Here is a 17050-nt window from a genome sequence, read left to right as displayed (position 1 = left end):
CTCATAACGGTGCATCCAAGGAGGGCACTTGTTATGAGTTCAATTGTGTCCCCCCCGCAAACTTCCTAAGTTGACTCTTAACCCCCAGGACCTCAGAACGTGACCTGATTTGGAAATAGAGACACAACTGATTCAATTAAGATGGGGTCATTCGGGTGGGCCCTAATCCAACATGACTGGTGTCCTTATAAAAGGGGGACGTTTGGACACAGAGATGCATAGAAGGAAGACAATGAGACACAGGGAGAAGACAGCCGCCCACAAGCTAAGGAGAGAGGCCCGGAACAGATCTTCATTCACAGGCCTTGGAAGGAACGACCCTGCCGACACCTCGATCTCGGGCTTCCAGCCTCCAGGACTATTGTTGAAACCACACAGTTTGTGGTTCTTTGCTAGGGTAGCCCCAGGAAACTCTCAGAGTACCTACATTTCTATTTGCTCAATAAAGATATTAAGGCATAGAAATAAGATGACTGGCAAGGCTCCCGGGGCTCCTAGAAGGCAGGGCCAGGCTCCAGGCCCACCAGCTGGGGGGACTCGGCCCTGCTTGTCTCCATCTGGGAGAACTGCTAACGTCTGGCTGGAGCAAGAAGCTGGTCGCCCTGGTGCCGAGCCCCCCGTGGAGAGATCATGAGCAAGGGGATGGGAGCCACTTCCCAGAAGTGAGAGCAAGCCACACAGGAAATGCACAAACCACGATGACATGGACGCCGACGGCCAAAGCAAGCCCTTGCTAATATCACTCTCCCAGCCCGGATGCTCCCAGGCCGCCATTTAGATTGCTAAAAGCCAGGATCAGTGACCGTCCCATGACACTCTATGCTGAAACGGTAACTGACATTTGTTCCATCTTTAAAGGGCTCTTGCATTCACGCTCCCATGGGCTCTTCACTCTGACACACTCAGAGGACAGCAAGTGCTACTACCCCTTCACCCAGCGGAATCCACCGCCTCTGTCCACTCCGGGTCCCACCTGCCATCTTAGAGCATGAGCATGTCACCCCAGTGTGTATGGCTCCCATGTTTAAGGATCAACATTTTCTATTCCACGGGCCCCTGCTTCCTCTGCTACTCATCTGATAACAGGCTGGCTCCTCCGGATGCTATAGAGGCAGAATTGGCTGGGGACCACACTTTATGGGAAATTTAGGGAATTTTTGAGAGACTTTTGACTGTGCACAGCAGCCTCCAGGAAGGTCTTGAGAGCATGCAGTTCTCCTTGGGCACTGGGTCTTTTAAATGATAAGACATGAAACATCGAGAAGGTCACAGATGCATGTCAACAAGGGGCTTATAACTGATCACACAAGCCGCCAAACGCAGCCACTGACACTGCCCCAAACTCCGCAAGAACCAACGCTGGCCCCAGCATCTTAAGGTAAGGACAGCCTCTTGGAGTCACAGCCTTGATCTGGCCCATGTCCCCTTGCTGGCCCTAATACTTTGGAGCTGCATGCCTGTGGTCAAGTCACTTAACCTCCTGGGTCTCAGTTTCTCCATCTAGTCAGTGGGATAATAGCACCTGGCTTGCAAGGCTGTACTAAAGATTAAATGAGAGAACACAAAACGTACAAAACATTAGGAGGCATCTCTAAAATATTTAGGTATCCACCCTTTTCCTTAGATAAAAGAAAGAGTAGAAGTGCACGGGAAGGCAGAAAGATTGGGAGAATAGGATGTAAGCCGACAGCCTAAATTAAAATCTTACGTTTAGAAAAATTACAGAAAGGATTCTAAATGACAATTTCCATCTCTGCACGATTTATTTTCTGAAATTACAACAAGGTGCCAATATTAAAGGTACACTGTATCCCTTTTACCTGATGAACATAATGGAGGAAGAACGAACAGGACACGCAGAAGTAACATGAGTAGAATGAAGTACTAAAAAGATAAAATATAACCACAGATAAACTCAGTATTAAAATGATCTAGGCAGGATACACTTCATTATCTTGAGAAGACTAAAGTTCCAGTTAATTTGAAATAGGTTGTCCAGGTCCAAAGATAAATTTAATTTTTTTTTTAATGAGTCATCTTCTTTGGGCTAAAGTGTCTCCCTTATTTTTCCTTAAATGCAGATTAACCCAGTGGGATCTGGATGTCTTGGAGGGAGCTGAGTTAACTCTCCCTTTTCAGGGAGGCAGCCTGGTGCAGGAGACACAAAGTACTCTGGACTCACATCCAATTTGGATCCAATTCTACTTCTGCCTCTTCTGAGCTGTGTGACAACAGGTCAGTGCACTGCCTCTCTGAGCCTCAGCCTCCTCTCTGTGGAGTGCGGACATTAATAGTACCTGCTTTACAGTTTTATGAGCATTAAATGATGCCTTTGAAAACACCGTAGGGTGCCAAGCACATGGCAGGAGTATATTAAACGTTAAGTTTTTGCTCGTCTATCAGTTAGGTGATAACATCGGTGCCCAGCCTGCTCTCGGCTCCAGAACTTAAGAAACTTGCTTGGGGTCACAGCTAGCAAATAGGAGAACTGGAAAGGAGCTGAACCCTGCATGTGCTCTACTGCACAGTCCTGAGGGCCTCCTGTGTGCTGCTGCTGGGGGGGCCGCTACAGAAGCCATCTGACCTGCCCTCAAGGGGCTCACAGTCTAAAGAAGGAGAAATGAAGGTGCACGTACAGCACCGGCACGCTGGGGACCGTGGTCACCTTTGGAGCTGTGAGGGAGGTGGGAAAGGGTGATGGCTTTCCCAGGGAGGGGCGGATCGGGGTGGAAGTCACGAGACCATGACAGTTAATGTCATACTGCACGTGGAGGAGCTCGCCCAGCACGGGGCCTGGCACAGGCAGGGACCCATCAAATGTCAGATAGATGGACGGACAGGAGGAAACAGACGAGGAGGGGTGAAGGGTAACTGGATGACTGCCTGGAGAGTGGCTGCAAGGAGAGATGGACAAGCAGATGGTCGGGTGAAAGAGATGATGGAGTGTGGGTAGAGGGGTGGGTGGGTGGGTAGACAAGACGGTGCATGAGGGCATGGACAGGTGGACGGTGGCCGAGCAGGTGGACAGGTGGTGGGGAGGTGGCTGGCTTGGTGAACGGGTGAGTGAAGCTGTAGGGGTGGATGGGCACCACCAGGTGGGTAGATGCGCGGATGGAATGAAGGGTGGGTGAAGGGGGCTGGTGGGTTGCAGGGGTGGTTGAAGAGGAAAACGGGGGAATGACGGAGCCCGTGACTTGACCAAGCGGCAGAAAGTTAGAGAAAAGCAGAAAATCACTCGTGCTCTGGGTTGCGGCCACTTACCAGGCTACCGTGACCAGCAGGAGCCGTGCTGAGCGCTCTCTCTCGGGGGGCCTGGGCTCCCAGCTCCTCTCGCAGGCACCTGTTTTGCTGGGCGAGCTCCTCCACCTGGCCCTGCAGGCCGATCTCCGACAGCTTCAGCCCATAGATGCAGCAGCGCAGTTCCTCCAGCTGCCCGCGGAGCAGCCGCTCGGTGGCGCGCTGCTCCCGCAGCCGGCGCGCCGCCCGGTCCCGCTCGCGCTCGCCGCGCTCGGCCCTGGCCCGCAGCGCGCGCGGCTCCGCGGCCTCCTCGGGAGCGCCTCGGGGACTGGTCGGGCCCGGGGGTCGGGGGCCACCCTGGTTCGGGGCGTCCAGTTCGGCCAGCAGGAGGCCCGCGGCGTGGCAGAGGCGCCGCACGTCCAACTCCAGCCGCTGCACCTGCGCTCGCAGGATGCGCTCCTGCTCGCGCACCAGTCGCAGCTGGCGCCGCTGGAGCCGCCGGCCGCGCTCCAGGGCCGCCGCCTGCAGCCCCAGCGCCTCGTCTTTGCGCCGCAGCCGCTCCCGCAGCCGCCGCAGCCGCCACCGCTGCCGCCGGGCCGCGCGCTCCTTCTCCTGAACCTACGGGTTGGCGGTGGAGGAGGGCGTCAGGAAGGCGGCCGGGGACGCACCGTAGCTCGCATTGAGCCTGTCTTTATTTGAAACTTCGATATTTTGTTGTTCAGCGCGCCTTTTCTTTTTGCATTAATTTTTGCATTAAATATTGCTGCAAAATATTATTGATCTCGATGACTGTTTTTTGGCGCCCCCTTAAAGTTTGCCCAGGAGACGAGCACCTTACCTCCCCCTAGTGTGGGCCCCGCATATCCGTGAGCTCCCCGAGTTCTTGGAAGGAAACTGTGCAACGGGCAGGAGGGGGATGGGCTGGTGCACACTGGGAGGGCCAGTGGTTCCAACATGTGATTCCCCCACACCAGTTTGTAAAGAGCTGCCACCTGGAACCCCCTGAGTGTCCCCACTTCCTCACTTGCAGAACTTCCCAGAACTCTCCATTTCCCAGTGCCTACAGGGTTAATGCCTGAACCAATAAGGATCAGCTGACCATGGCTTCTGGCTGGTGAGACAGGACCACCAGTGTCACAGCAGTTGTTCCTTCCTGTGAATACGCCCTGTGGAGCTACTCAGAAGTGACCTGCACAATGTCACACGACTAAAAGTCACTGAACCGCCATGTACTTGACTCAAGACCTTTCCTTTTTCCGCTTGGCCCGCTGCCTGTCCAAGGAACACATCTCCCTGTTCTTAAACCTTGCCCTCCCCCCACGCATGAGCTGTAGGCTGGACTGGGGTGACCCATGCACTGCAAAAATGGGCGTCCTTGCCCAATTTTCAGAATTAATTGATGCAAATGGATAGAACTGCCTTCATGTTAAGCTCTCTGTCAACTGCTAGTCCCTGCTGCTCATACTCAGTCATAGCCACGAGAGCTTGCAGAAGACAAAACAAACAAGCAAGAGCAAATGTGAAAGAGGAAACTTGGGAACAGCCCGGCAGGCTTTGTTTGACAGCGTGTTTTGGGGGGAATTTGGGCAGATAAAACTGGAGTTAGATTCCCTGCGAGGAAAATTGCTCGGGGTCTTCCCAATGGTATGAATCCTGTACTCGGTGATGCTAGGTGGACGGTGCCCCATCACCTGGATGGGTCTACATTTATCACCTTTGGGAATGACCACGGGTCACCACAGAAGTGAGGTGTCTTTGTATGCAAATGCTTACTGCAAATATTGACAACAATGGGGCAAATTGCCATTTGGCAGATATCAGGTACAAAGGGCAGAGTTCATGCACTCCTGCAAAATATGCTCTGAAATGCAGATAGCTCCGGGGAGAGATCGAGGGTTAGTGTCTGGGCTGGGTTGAAGCTGGGCCAAGTGGTCTCCGAGGGGACCCAAGCCAGACCCCTCACCTCTCTGAAATCTTGCCCTTCATCTGGAAATGCGGTTTTGTGACAGGACATTCCCAGGAGCATACAGACTACAAGAGAATGCAATGAAGAAATGTGTGTGGGCCACATAACTGCGGGTCCTGCAGTGCCCCGAGCTCGCTCATGTCATTTCGCTTGCTTGTCACCCTCATCCTCTGTCTCCCCATCATACTAGGAACCTCTGGTGATTGCAGGACTGTGTCTATTCACTTGGGAAACCCTATATGTATATAAGGCATGACAAAAAATATTAATTACAGGATTTTCCATGGAGAGATTATATTCTTGATGGTGGGATCCCACGTAACACTACTATACCTCGGGTTAAAAACTCCCGGACCCTGACAATGATGTGCTGTGAACCAAGGAGGATGAACTCAACTTTCTGCACCTGAAGTTCAATGCAAAGGGGAAAAGTGGCACTTGCATGTCTCCCTGGCATCTCAGAGACTAATTTCAATTTAATGGAACTTCTTAGCTTTCCATGCTTCACTTCTATTTCAGTTGAAAGCTAATCAATCTGGTGTTTTTCAAACATTCTGGACTACTTCCCATGGTAAAAAATACATTTAAGAACATGCCCCGTTATACATATGCACGTGTTGACAACTGAAACAGAAGTTTCAGGAAACAGCACTCCCCTTCGTACACGTGATGCCCTTTCATAATTCCTAGTCAATTCCATTTTTAAAATTGCTGGTTGTGAGTTACGGAATTGATTTCACAACCCAGTTACGGGTGTCAACCTGCAATTTAACAGTCGCTGTGCTGCCCCGTGAGTAGCAATTTACTGAAACCGATGCCTCTCGGGATCTTTGGGTCTCTGCCTGCCAAGTCTCTGCCCTCCAGCCTTCGTCATCTCTCCCCTGGAATATTTCAGTAAAGACTAGTAATTACAAAGGCAGCTAGGGCTATCCAAATGCCTACCGTTGTGAGTGTTTTACACGTATTACCTTCCTTTACCCACACAACAATTGAACAGGGTTGGTACTGTATCATTCCCATTTCACAGATGAGGAAACTGAGGTCCAGAGAGGTTAAGTCATTTGGCCTAGATCACACAGCTCATGAGTAGCAGAGCCAGGGTTTGGCTCCAGGCATCTGCTTCCAGAGCCTATCCTCTTAACCACCCACTCCCTCTCCAATCACGCTCTAACTTGCCCCCTGCCCCTGCCGCCTCTCTCTCCCATGCAGTTAGAGTGATATCCCCCAAAACCCTGACTATGAGCCTCTCCTGCTAAGGCCCCCCTAAGTCCTGCTCCCCCTTGCCTCCAGAATTTGGGTCATGCCAGGGCCCTGGCGACCTGTCCTCCCTGCAACCCTCTTGCCTCACCAACTCTGTCTCCCCACCACACACCACATTCCCCACGGCTCCCAGCATCCAGCTTTGGAGTTACTTGTTTCCCATCTGTGTCCCTGCCCGCAAGCCAGCTCCTGAGGGCAGAGACCCCGCATCAGTCCTCTCCTTGTCCTTAGGCCAGAGCCGGCTCCCCTGACAGGCACCAAGTCCACAGAAAGGAACCTCTGGCCAGAGCTCCCAGCAAGTGCACAGCCCCCACATGCCACCCAGTGGATCCCAGCCAGAGCCCTATGAGGCAGGCAGGACAGGATGGGAGCCCCGTTTTACAGATGGGGCAGCCGAGGCCCAGGGAGGCCACGTGACCTTGCCCAGGTCCAGCGGCCCCTGCCTGCACTGTTAGAATTGGGACCTCTCTTACCCCTCCTGGCTAGGCTCTCCAGGCCCGCCCCACTGTCTATGTTCAAGGGCAGCTGCTACCACGTCCAAACCTATGGGGTGACTCTGCTGGGACAAGAAACAAGTACTGGAAAGAAGGAGGAGGGACTCGGTACCTGGCTGGCGAGCTCCCCCTGCAGCGCCTCCAGCTGCTCCTGGGCCCGGAGAGAGGCACTTCTCTCCTGGAACACGAGGGCGCTCAGCTGGTCCACCTTCTGGAGGAGTTTCCTCTCCGACAGCTCCAGCTCCTGAATTCTGCGCATTGAAGCAGTAAGGCGTTTACTCAGGATGCTGTAAGCGTGGCCTAAGCTTTTCACAGACACCAGGATCTTCTTTGTTTCTTCTGTTATTTGGCCAATTTGATATTCTGACAAAATGACATTTTGTAAAACATTCATACCTATCTTTTTGAAGATGATCTAAAATACTTCAGAGACCTCTTTTGAATAGTAAGTCACTGGGAATCTTAACAATGTTCTCATCCCTAAACCAGTAATCCCCAGTTCAGGTCATACCAATGAAAAAGGACTGAACCAAACATCTGAACCATACATCTGCATTGTCTCAATTAATCCTTACAGGTGGATTCCCTTCCCCCTACTTCGCACATGAGAAAACAGGATCAGAGAGGCCGGGCAACTTGCCCAAGGTCACAGAGCATTATAGAGTCCAGGCTGCATGGCTCCCAAACTCATGCTTTAACCCTGTGCTCTGCTGCCTCCCATTTAAGCTAAATTATTGCAAATCTTTTCTAAGGAAATGACTGAAATGCAGAAAAAAGGTTTCTGCAATTTAAAAAATTAATCTCTGGATTACAAAAGTGAGACGTTGGAAATGACCTACCAGTTAGGGATGGCTAAGCCACCTGAAGTCTTCAGCACTTCAGAAAGTGCTGAAGTTGTACAATATGCAAAGTAATACCCAGGCTGGAAGTGAACCCTGACCTCAGCTACATAGAAAGGAGGAGCACATGTGAATGGAGGGAAGCCAGAAGGAACATCTGCCTAGTGGTCCCATGAGGAGCGGCGGAGCCACATAGACTCACTTGTCTGTCTCCTGCTCGTACCTAGTAGCCAAGTCCCCTCAATGTGCCAATCTTACTTCTATAATAGAAGACCATGAAACGCGTGGCAAGTGCATTCTCAGCCTACATGGACAAGCTCTGCACAGCCTCACTCCTTTACCCAGCTCCACACCAGGTGACCTGCTCATCCAGGACAGACTCTGCTTCCCTGGGTGAGGACTTAGCTTTGCCTCCTGGCTCTGCCACTTACCTGCCATGAGGTCTTAACTGGGCTCATTCACCACTATGACCCTCAGTATCTTCATCCGTAAAACAGGTAATTGCACCTTACTCAGAGGGTTATTGTGAAGATTAAATAAAGTGAGTTACTCTTATTACTAATAGGGCCAAGAGTCCCCTCTCCTGCTCTAGTTTTGAGGCCCTGGGGGAGGGTCTCTAAAGTGACAGAAGGGAGGGGGCCCTCTTGTGTAGATTAAAATTAAGTTCCTTCCAAAATGAACCAGAGGAGTGGCCGCACATTCATCAGTCAGAGGCTTGGGTGGAGTGCCTTCTGATTGATTATAAAACGTGGTGATATCTGAATGGGAAAAGAAAAGTTTAACTTTTTAGTTTTTGAGACCAATCTGAAACGTTAAATCTGGGACAATATTTAATTCTGGTATTATCCCTATACTTAAACTAGGCAGAAAATGACTACTTTCATGGTGGCAGGCTGAATAAGAGCCCCCAAATATATCCATGCCCTGCTTCCCAAAACTTAATGAATGTTACCTTAAGATGCAAAAGAGACTGCAGATGTGGTTCAGTTAAGGAGTTTGAGACGGAGAGATTATCCTGGATTATCTGGGTGGGCTTAACCGCAATTACGACTGTCCTCATGAGAGGGGGGCAGAAGGGGAGGCCATGTGACCACTGAAGCAAGATGCTACCCTGCTGGCTTGAAGACGGGGAGGGGCTAGAAGCCAAGGAATGCAGCTATAGATGCTGGAAAAGGCAGACACAGGTTTCCCCTACAGCTTCTGGAGAGAGCACAGCCCTGCGGACACCATGACTGTAGCCCAGCGAGACTGCTTTAGGACTTCTGCCTCCAGAGCTGAAAGGCAATGAATGTGTGTTGTTTCAAGGCAGCATGTTTGCAGTAATTTGTTTTAGCAGCCATAGGAAACATATACACACATAAACAGGAACTAGGCAATGAAGTGCCATTTTCCACTGATTAATGACAAGTTAAAAATATACATATTACAGTGTAGAGCCGCAAAGAGTGCTACGGAACTGGGAGACTCCATCAGGGAATATCCCCCAGGATAAATCGGGCAGGCAGCCTGGGTGGTCCCAGCGCCCGCATGCAGCCGGGTGTGTGACCACGGAGAAGTTACTTAAGCCAGCACCTTAATTTCCCCATCTAGAAATTGAAGATATTGCTATTACTTCATTTCTAGTAATTTATTTTTAGGGATTAAGTCTGTTAATACGGGTCAAGCATGTAAATAGTGCCTAGCCCAGAGGAAACACTCAACAAGTGTTCAGCTATTATTAATTTTGTTGCATTTAGATTGTAAATGAATTTGCAGCAACGATAGTGTTATGGAGGTGGGAGTGGGGTTCTCGTTCTCAAATTTCTAACATCGTGGTTGCATTAGATTTGCAATAAATACTTTTAAATATTAACTCTTTAACTGAAGTGAAATCCAATGTACATTATCAATCTTTTACTATCCCCTACTTAGAGCAAACCCATGGTGAAATTAGCCTGAAATCTATATTCACAGTTGTGCATTCAGACCCTGGCTTCAGCTCTCCGTGACACTGAGTAATGTATTTCATCCACTGAGCCTCAGTTTCCTCATCTGGAAAAGGGGATCATATCACTCTATGTGCCACAGGGTTCAAGGGAGCAGCGATGGAGGCATGGTGGGGGGAGGTCAGCCCTGTGTCCTGCACCACAGGCTCTTGGTAAGCCTTAACTCTTTTTTCTCCCAACCCCTGCTGCAGATCGGGCCACCCCTCCCGAAGCCCTGCTTCTACAGGATGGTGCATCCCACCTTCAGATAACTAAGGACACAGCCCACATTTCCCCACAGGCAGGTCCAGGACACCGCCTCCAGGATGGCTTCACCCCCGGCCCCAGCCACAGAGGCCCCTCCTCTCCGCCACTCATGGTGCCTCCAGGCTGCCTGTCTCTCCCTCACATAGAGGGGTCTCCTCTGGCAGAGGTTTCCCACCCATCTTTCCCAGGCCTTGTGACCATCTGGTTTTCACTGCCATGTACAACCTTGCGTGAGCTATACTTCTATCTCTCCAGGGCTGGGGCCCTGCCTTTCCAGTTCTCAACCCCTAGAACTCATGTTTTGGGCTGAATATGTCCTCCCAAATTCATATGTTGAAGTTAGCTAACCCTAGTACCTCAGAATGTGACTGTATTTGGAGATAGGGTTTTTAAAGAGGTAATTTAGTTAAAATGAGGTCATTAGGGTGGGCCCTGATCCACTATGACTGGTGTCCTTATAAGAAGAGGAGATTAGGACACAGACACGCACAGAAGGAAGACCACAGGAAGACACAGGGAGAAGGCAGACATCACCAAGCCAAGGAGAGAGGTCTCAGAAGGAAACAACCTTGTCCACACTTTGATCTTTTACTTCCATCCACCAGGACTATGAGAAAATAAAGCCCCCCAGTCTGTGGTGCTTTGCTCAAGCCCCCCAGTTTAAGCCCCCCAGTCTGTGGGGCTGTTATGGCAGCCCCAGCAGACTCATACAACAAACAGTATGTGATTCCCGAGGGCTGAGTGCACGTTGTAGAATGAGTGAATGAATGAGGGAATGAATGAATAAATGGATGAATGAGTGAATGGACAATCACATAGACTGATACTGAAGGTGGCAGAATAATTTTTCTCATATGTGAATTTTTTCACGTGAAAAGTTTTACAAAGAGGAGAAAAAGTAAAGATCATGTAAATACACATTTACTGACTTGCCTTTACTAAAATGAAGGAAAACACACCAAAAGCGTGAAGTCGGACAAATTTAAGACACTTGGTTGTTGGCATATTGGTAAACCTGTCAGACCCCAGCCATAACCGTACTGCATTTCCATGCTGGTTTCTCCTTTGATATGTATGCAAGACCCCAGCTCATTCTACTGGCCTAGGTATCAAAACAGAGCATGGGCTTTGGAGAAAGACCTGGATTCAAATGCCCCACCTCTGGACCATGTCGGTTCCATCAGGAAAATAGAGCCTACACCAGAAGGTTCAGCAGTGAGAATCAAACAAACATAGGGATGGAAGAGATGAAAGGCCAGACAGAGATGACAGGCAACCCAGAGGTTAGCAGCTGCTGGGAGCCACTTCTGCCCCTGGGGCTGGAGGGATAGACAGGGAGGAGGTGATGATACTGGGGCCCAGAAGCAGGACCACAGAGGAAGCCGAAAGCATGACTGAATGGCAGCCATAGTGAGAGACGTCACCCAGAGCAGAAGAGAAGGGGAGAACACCCTGGCTTCTCCCGTCGTCCTCCCTTCAGCGTCTCCCATTGGCTGGACCCAGATGGAAGTCAGTGAGCGAGGGAGCCTGGGAAATAGGCTCAGCCCCTATGATACGGAGCAGAGGAAGGGGAAGACAGAGAAGTAGCAGGGACTGCTGTGGCGGGTTATGGAACACTGACTGTTTTGCCTGCATCCTCAGTCACAGAAATGATTCAACACTCCATCCTGACACAATTAGGATGCCCCAGGATTCATACATACACAAAGAAGAGGTCCAAAGGGTATATTTACCTGCTCCTCAGCCCAGACTCCGACATCACGTACTTGTCCACAGCTACCAACAGCTTCTGTTCTGAGGATTCCAGTTGCTTCCTGAGTGTTCCCGTGTCCATGTCTGGGCTTCTAGCTGCTTCTTCTGGAAGACATCCCGGCTCCTCACCAGTCTCCTCTACATCCTGGAAGATCCAGGACGTGTCGATCTTCACATCGACGTTCATTATATCAAACCCATCGCTGCTGGGGGCTCTGACAACGTAGCTGAAACTTTTTTCAGTCCGTCCTTTAGCTGTCGGCTCCATCCCAGACATAGTTCATGGGCCAAGACTTAATACAATTAAGTGAATCTGCAACATGGACTTTCTGTAGATTTCAGGGTGGCTGTGGTGCCTTCAGATTGTGCAGGAAAATACCCTTTGAGGAGGGCAAGAACAGGTGGATTATTTATGAGTGGGGGACTTGGGTTACACCTGCAGAAATGTCATACAATATGAATGAAAGCCTCTCGTTTTACAAGCCAGCATGCCGGCAGTCACCCAAAGCAGAAAAGCCACTTGGAATTGAAAACTTAATAATGTGTACAAAGAGCGAAAATAAGATTTCTAGGCAGGACCATCAGAATGTTATAAATTCTCAGCAGTGAAGCTCAAGTTTTCACCAGGTAATACATGAAGTTCTAAACCTCCTTTCTGAGTCCAGCAAACATTTATCACAGGCTTGGAGTTTACTAGGGGAAGGGGAAGGGAAACTAGCACTGCACTGGGTCATCTCACCTTACCTAGTCCGATTCTCCTGGAAACCCCAGGAGATGGGCATTTTCATAACCATTTTACAAATGCTGAAGCAGAGGCTCTGGAAGCTGGGGGAGTTGGCCAGGCCCCACAGATGGGCAGTGGCAGAGTCAGGATTCAAATCCAAGTCTGACTCCAAAACTCAAGGGGTAAGGGATGAACCCAGACACCGAACAGGAGGAAACACATCCTGCTGTGGAGGAGACTGAGGCTGTATAGGTGGCCAAGGGATGACCCATCGCAGATGGCAGAGGTGGGAAGAAGGCTCCTCCAGGCGGAGGGAGTCTCAGGACCATAGCCCAAGGACAGAGTCAGGACAGGTGAAGGGAGTGGGAGTGGTCGGGTGTGGCTGGCCCAGTGCACACCCTGAGGGGGAAGTGAGGACCCAGGACAGAAGGTGACTTGGAGCCATAACCCTGTGGGCCTTGGACTCCAGGACGTGGCATCTCTGTGTGGGAAGTGAGGGGGTCCTGGAGTGTTTAGAGCCAAGGAGGGTCCTGGTCAGATCTCTGAGGATGGGGTACCGCGGGGGGTGCAGGAGGTGAGAACAGAAGGAGCTGGCCAGGGAAGAGTGCAATAAATAGGCCTGATGCAGAGTGGTACAGGAATAAATAGAAACTTAAACTACAGGACTTAACCCTCCCTGTGAAAAATGATGGAAGAGACTTCCCCCACCCTTTTCTGAGAGCTCCTACTTTAGAAAACTTGTCGTTCTTTCTTCATCTCTTTGAAATATATGTTGATTCTTTTAAAAGCTATATAGGCCCTTTGCTGCTTTTCTGACCCAGGAACGTGTTTCTGAAGATCCTGGGAGCCATCTCTTTGGCATGCAAACACCCAAGGAAAATAGAACCCTGTCTCCCGGTTCCTGTGGGAGGGTCAGAGCCTAACTTCCTGGTCTCCCGGCTCCAAGTTGCAAAACCACCTCCTGTCATAGAGATAGGAGAAATTCCACCTTTCTTTGTACGAAACAAATGAACAAACACAGAGGGTCACTCCAATGGCCAGGTGGATTTAGGGTGACCTATATGTAATAAATAGTGCTGCCAAGTTCTCTTACGTGACAACAAATTATTGTTTATCCCAAGGACCTGTACGAATTGGGCTGTATCTCCTTGGCTAACAAGAAGTGAGATTCTTTTCTGTCTTTGCAAATCTCTTAGCGGATGGTCTGTGATGCACATCACATTCTGGTTTGATGCTCTTTCGATAATAAAATTGTTTTCTTTCTTGTCTACCTTAGTGAAGAGATTGTCTCGGTCGGGAGAAAATTTTGTTTTAGAGTGTATTTCCCAACCATAATGGAAAAAAGATTTTTTTAAACCCAACGAGGTCCTATTATAGACTACAGGGAACTATATTCAATATCCTGTAATAAGCCATAATGCAAAGGAAAAAAATTAAAATCTACTTCCTCAAAAGTGGCTGTGTAGGGTGGCGCAGGGGGCTTGCAATAGACACGGAGCGGTCAGAGGCAGCAGGGCGGGGTATCGGCCAAGAGGGGGCGCAGTGGGGCAACTCAGATCTCCGGTGTTTCTTAGATGGAATCTTGGACAAATCACTTAACTTCTCATAAAAGGTGGGCGTGGGTAGTGAAAATAGTACCCATATCAAGAGCTGTTTAGGCATAAATTAGTGGCTGTAGGGTAGGCAGTGCACAGCGCCGGGCACACAGTGAATGCAGCGTGCAGGCGGTGCGTGACAGGCAGAAGCAACATGTAGTTCAGATCGCCTGCCTGGGCTGTGTCCAGCTCTGCCTCTTATGCGCCAGGATCTTAGGCACTTAACCCAGCTCCCTGCGAAATGAGATGAACAGCAGTCCCCTCCCTGCTGTTGCACGAGTCACTTAGCTCTCAAGTGCCTGGTGCTCTGCCTGGCACAGCGAGCCCGCAGGGACCTTAGCTGCCAGGAGCATCCTCGAGCAGAAGGATTAATTGATAGCCGACGGGGGCCAAGTGACCACCTGAAAAATCATGTGCCAGGCCTGCAAGGAGGAGGAAGCAGGTATTCTAGACCTTTCTCAGGGGAGCAGCCTAGAGGAAAGGTGCAGCCGGGACAGGTAAAGGGCATTTGAGCCCCAGGGCCTCTGCCTGGGGAAGTGTCTTCAGACCTTTCTTGGATAAATGACTAAGACTGTGGGCTTCATTTGGAATGAACCATCTGTGTCTGAGGGAGAAGGACAGGAGCGCGGCTTGCCCGTACATTATCACCCCTGCGGGCTTCTCAGGGCTGGAGACCTGAGAAAAGGGGACAGATGGCCGTGGAACTGCTGTAAGGACGTGGCCCTGCATCGTTCGCAGCCTGGGTGAGGTTCCCCAAGGCGGACGGCGACCGCAGGAAGGACACAGAGCTTGGCTGAGGGCCGGATGCAGGGGTCCCCACTTCAGATGAAATGGCAGCCCCAGAGAGATGGTGGGGAGGGGGCCGGGCTTCCGGAGACCGGCAGCTCTGCCCCTCAGCTGGAACCAGGGTCACAGTGCGGGATCTGCAGGAGTCCCCAGGGCTTCTCAGACAACCTGGAGGGCACCCCAAATCGGCTGGTTGGGATCCCCAATTTGGCAGGCCTCTATCAGGTCCTGGTTAAATGTGAGAAAAGAGAAACAAACGTGCTTTTCTGTACTGGAAGCGGCAGGTGGGATTCCCGCTTATCAGCTCTTCACAAGCAGGTTCTGGAAGGTGAGGGGAGAGCAGGAGACCCGGACCCTGAGGCTCAACTGCGGAACGCGAGAATCCAGAAAGAGGGAAGGAGGGCTGGCCAATGGAAGGAGAGAGAATGATGAATTCACCGAGAAAGGTGCTGAGTGGGCGCTAAATCGCGGAGTCCAGCTCTCTAGGTGACCAGGGCCTGCGCGTGCGCAGTGCACCTGCGGTGCCACCACCCTCCCCCCGCCCCCGCCCCCTCCAGCCCCGCCCCACCCTCCGCCCACAGGGCCCTGGGCACCGAGTCAGTGCGCCTGGGACCTCTAGGGTGAACAGACTCAAGAAGCTTCAGCTCCCGCACACGCCCGCCTGTTGCATTTCACCCGACTCCAACTCAGTACGTGCAGCGGGGGGGAAGTGCCCAGTGTGCCCGGGACTTCCCCATTTTAGAACTGGAAGTCCTGACCTGGGCAAACCGGATGGCTGGTCACCCGCAGGGCTGGTCTCCGGGCCCACACCGCTGCCAGACGGTGGCGGCGGGGCACGGTCTGCGCCCTGGACTTTTCTACCCTGCCCCTCACTGGTTTCCACTGCCTGTAGAGGACTGAGGGATATGATGGGGGGGGGAGTGAGGGGAGGGGAGGAATGAAGTATGAGGTGTGAGGGGAGGGGAGGGGTGAGATGTGAGGGGAGTGGGAAACAGCACATTTAAGTGGCATAGCATGGCGTCCCTGTGTCAGGAACTTGACCTGGGCTCTCCCTTCACCCCCCAAGTAGATCTGTGAGGAGGCTGGTGGTAAAGGGTGGACCCAACCCTTCTCCTTTCTGTGTGAGAAACTGACTTGGGTTCCGTTGCGTCTGTAGCTCTACCACCTGGAAACCTCATCTGGGCAGAAGGTCAGTTGCATTACTAGGTGACAAGCACAACGGCAGCTCTGAGCTGTGTGTCTCATCTGGGCGCAGAGGGCAGAGGATGACGTATGAGTACACGAGTACGCACCTGGTGGGCCGCCAGAACTCGGAGGCCCCCTGTGGCTCTTGTGACTGGGCCTGTCCCCGGCAGGAACCTTGGAAGCGATGCCTGGGACCGTCACAAGAAATGCCGACTCGTTGTTGGCTCCCTGCACCTGCCTGTATGAGCCTCACTCGCTCGCACCTGAACTGTCTCCTGGGGGCCAAAGAGACTGGCCCCTGGTCCCCTGTGGGCCGTGTGGTCTCCTTGGAGGACGACTTCCACAGGGGTGCATCAGATGCTGCCTGCTGCATCTCCTGCCAGTATCGGAGGGTCTTTGGGTCTAACTGTCTAGCTGTGCCCAAAGAAGACCTCTTGCGAGGTGCTATGTGGGAACTATCACCCACCATTCCACAGATGAAGAAATTAAGACTCCGAGCGGCAAGTACTTTGCCAGTGTCCACTGCAGGGGAGTGGCTGGTCTAGGAGTGGACCTGGATGTGTCTGACTTCAAAGCCACTGCCATTGGCATCCTGTTGTCCGAGTGGGAGAGCTGAGAAGACAGAAGCGCGGGGCAGTAGGGCATGAGGCCCACACTCCTGCAGCAGGGAGGGATGGACACTGTGCTGTGGGACTAGCTTCCCAGAGACCTTGCACACCTCCTGGACTTCTGCTACTAAGTTAGCAAAGCAAGGCTTCTCTGTGTTTCTCTGGCCCCAGAGAAAGCAGACGTGCTTTTCATTTTCAGTTGCTGTGTGGTTCCACATTCCCATTGCTGCCTGGAGTTCTCAGATGCCTGCTTTTTTCAAGCAAAGACATCAGTTCATTTGCTTTTGGTTATCAGATGTGGGAAAGTCATGGGGGCTGCTGTGGTGGTGCTTTGGGTTTAGATTTCAAAAGAGAATGATCACTTCTCAGCTAT

At 51.4% G+C, this 17050-nt stretch overlaps 1 protein-coding gene across 1 annotated transcript in view; it reads right to left on the bottom strand.

The window, feature by feature from the left end:
- LOC307185475 (uncharacterized protein C4orf50) overlaps window positions 1-12047 on the bottom strand; it is a gene marked incomplete at its 5' end in the record, with an annotated part of 50515 nt that extends 38468 nt beyond the window's left edge. The window contains 3 exons of the mRNA XM_079919802.1: window positions 3262-3855; window positions 7070-7208; window positions 11761-12047. Of these exons, the coding sequence (XP_079775928.1) occupies window positions 3262-3855; window positions 7070-7208; window positions 11761-12047 (1020 nt within the window). The remainder of the gene's footprint in view (window positions 1-3261; window positions 3856-7069; window positions 7209-11760) is intronic.
- Window positions 12048-17050: the final 5003 nt, after the last annotated feature.

This window comes from Stenella coeruleoalba, assembly GCF_951394435.1.
Source record: "Stenella coeruleoalba genome assembly, chromosome: 4".
Lineage (NCBI taxonomy): Eukaryota > Metazoa > Chordata > Mammalia > Artiodactyla > Delphinidae > Stenella > Stenella coeruleoalba.
This window is presented reverse-complemented; position numbering and strand designations above follow the sequence as displayed.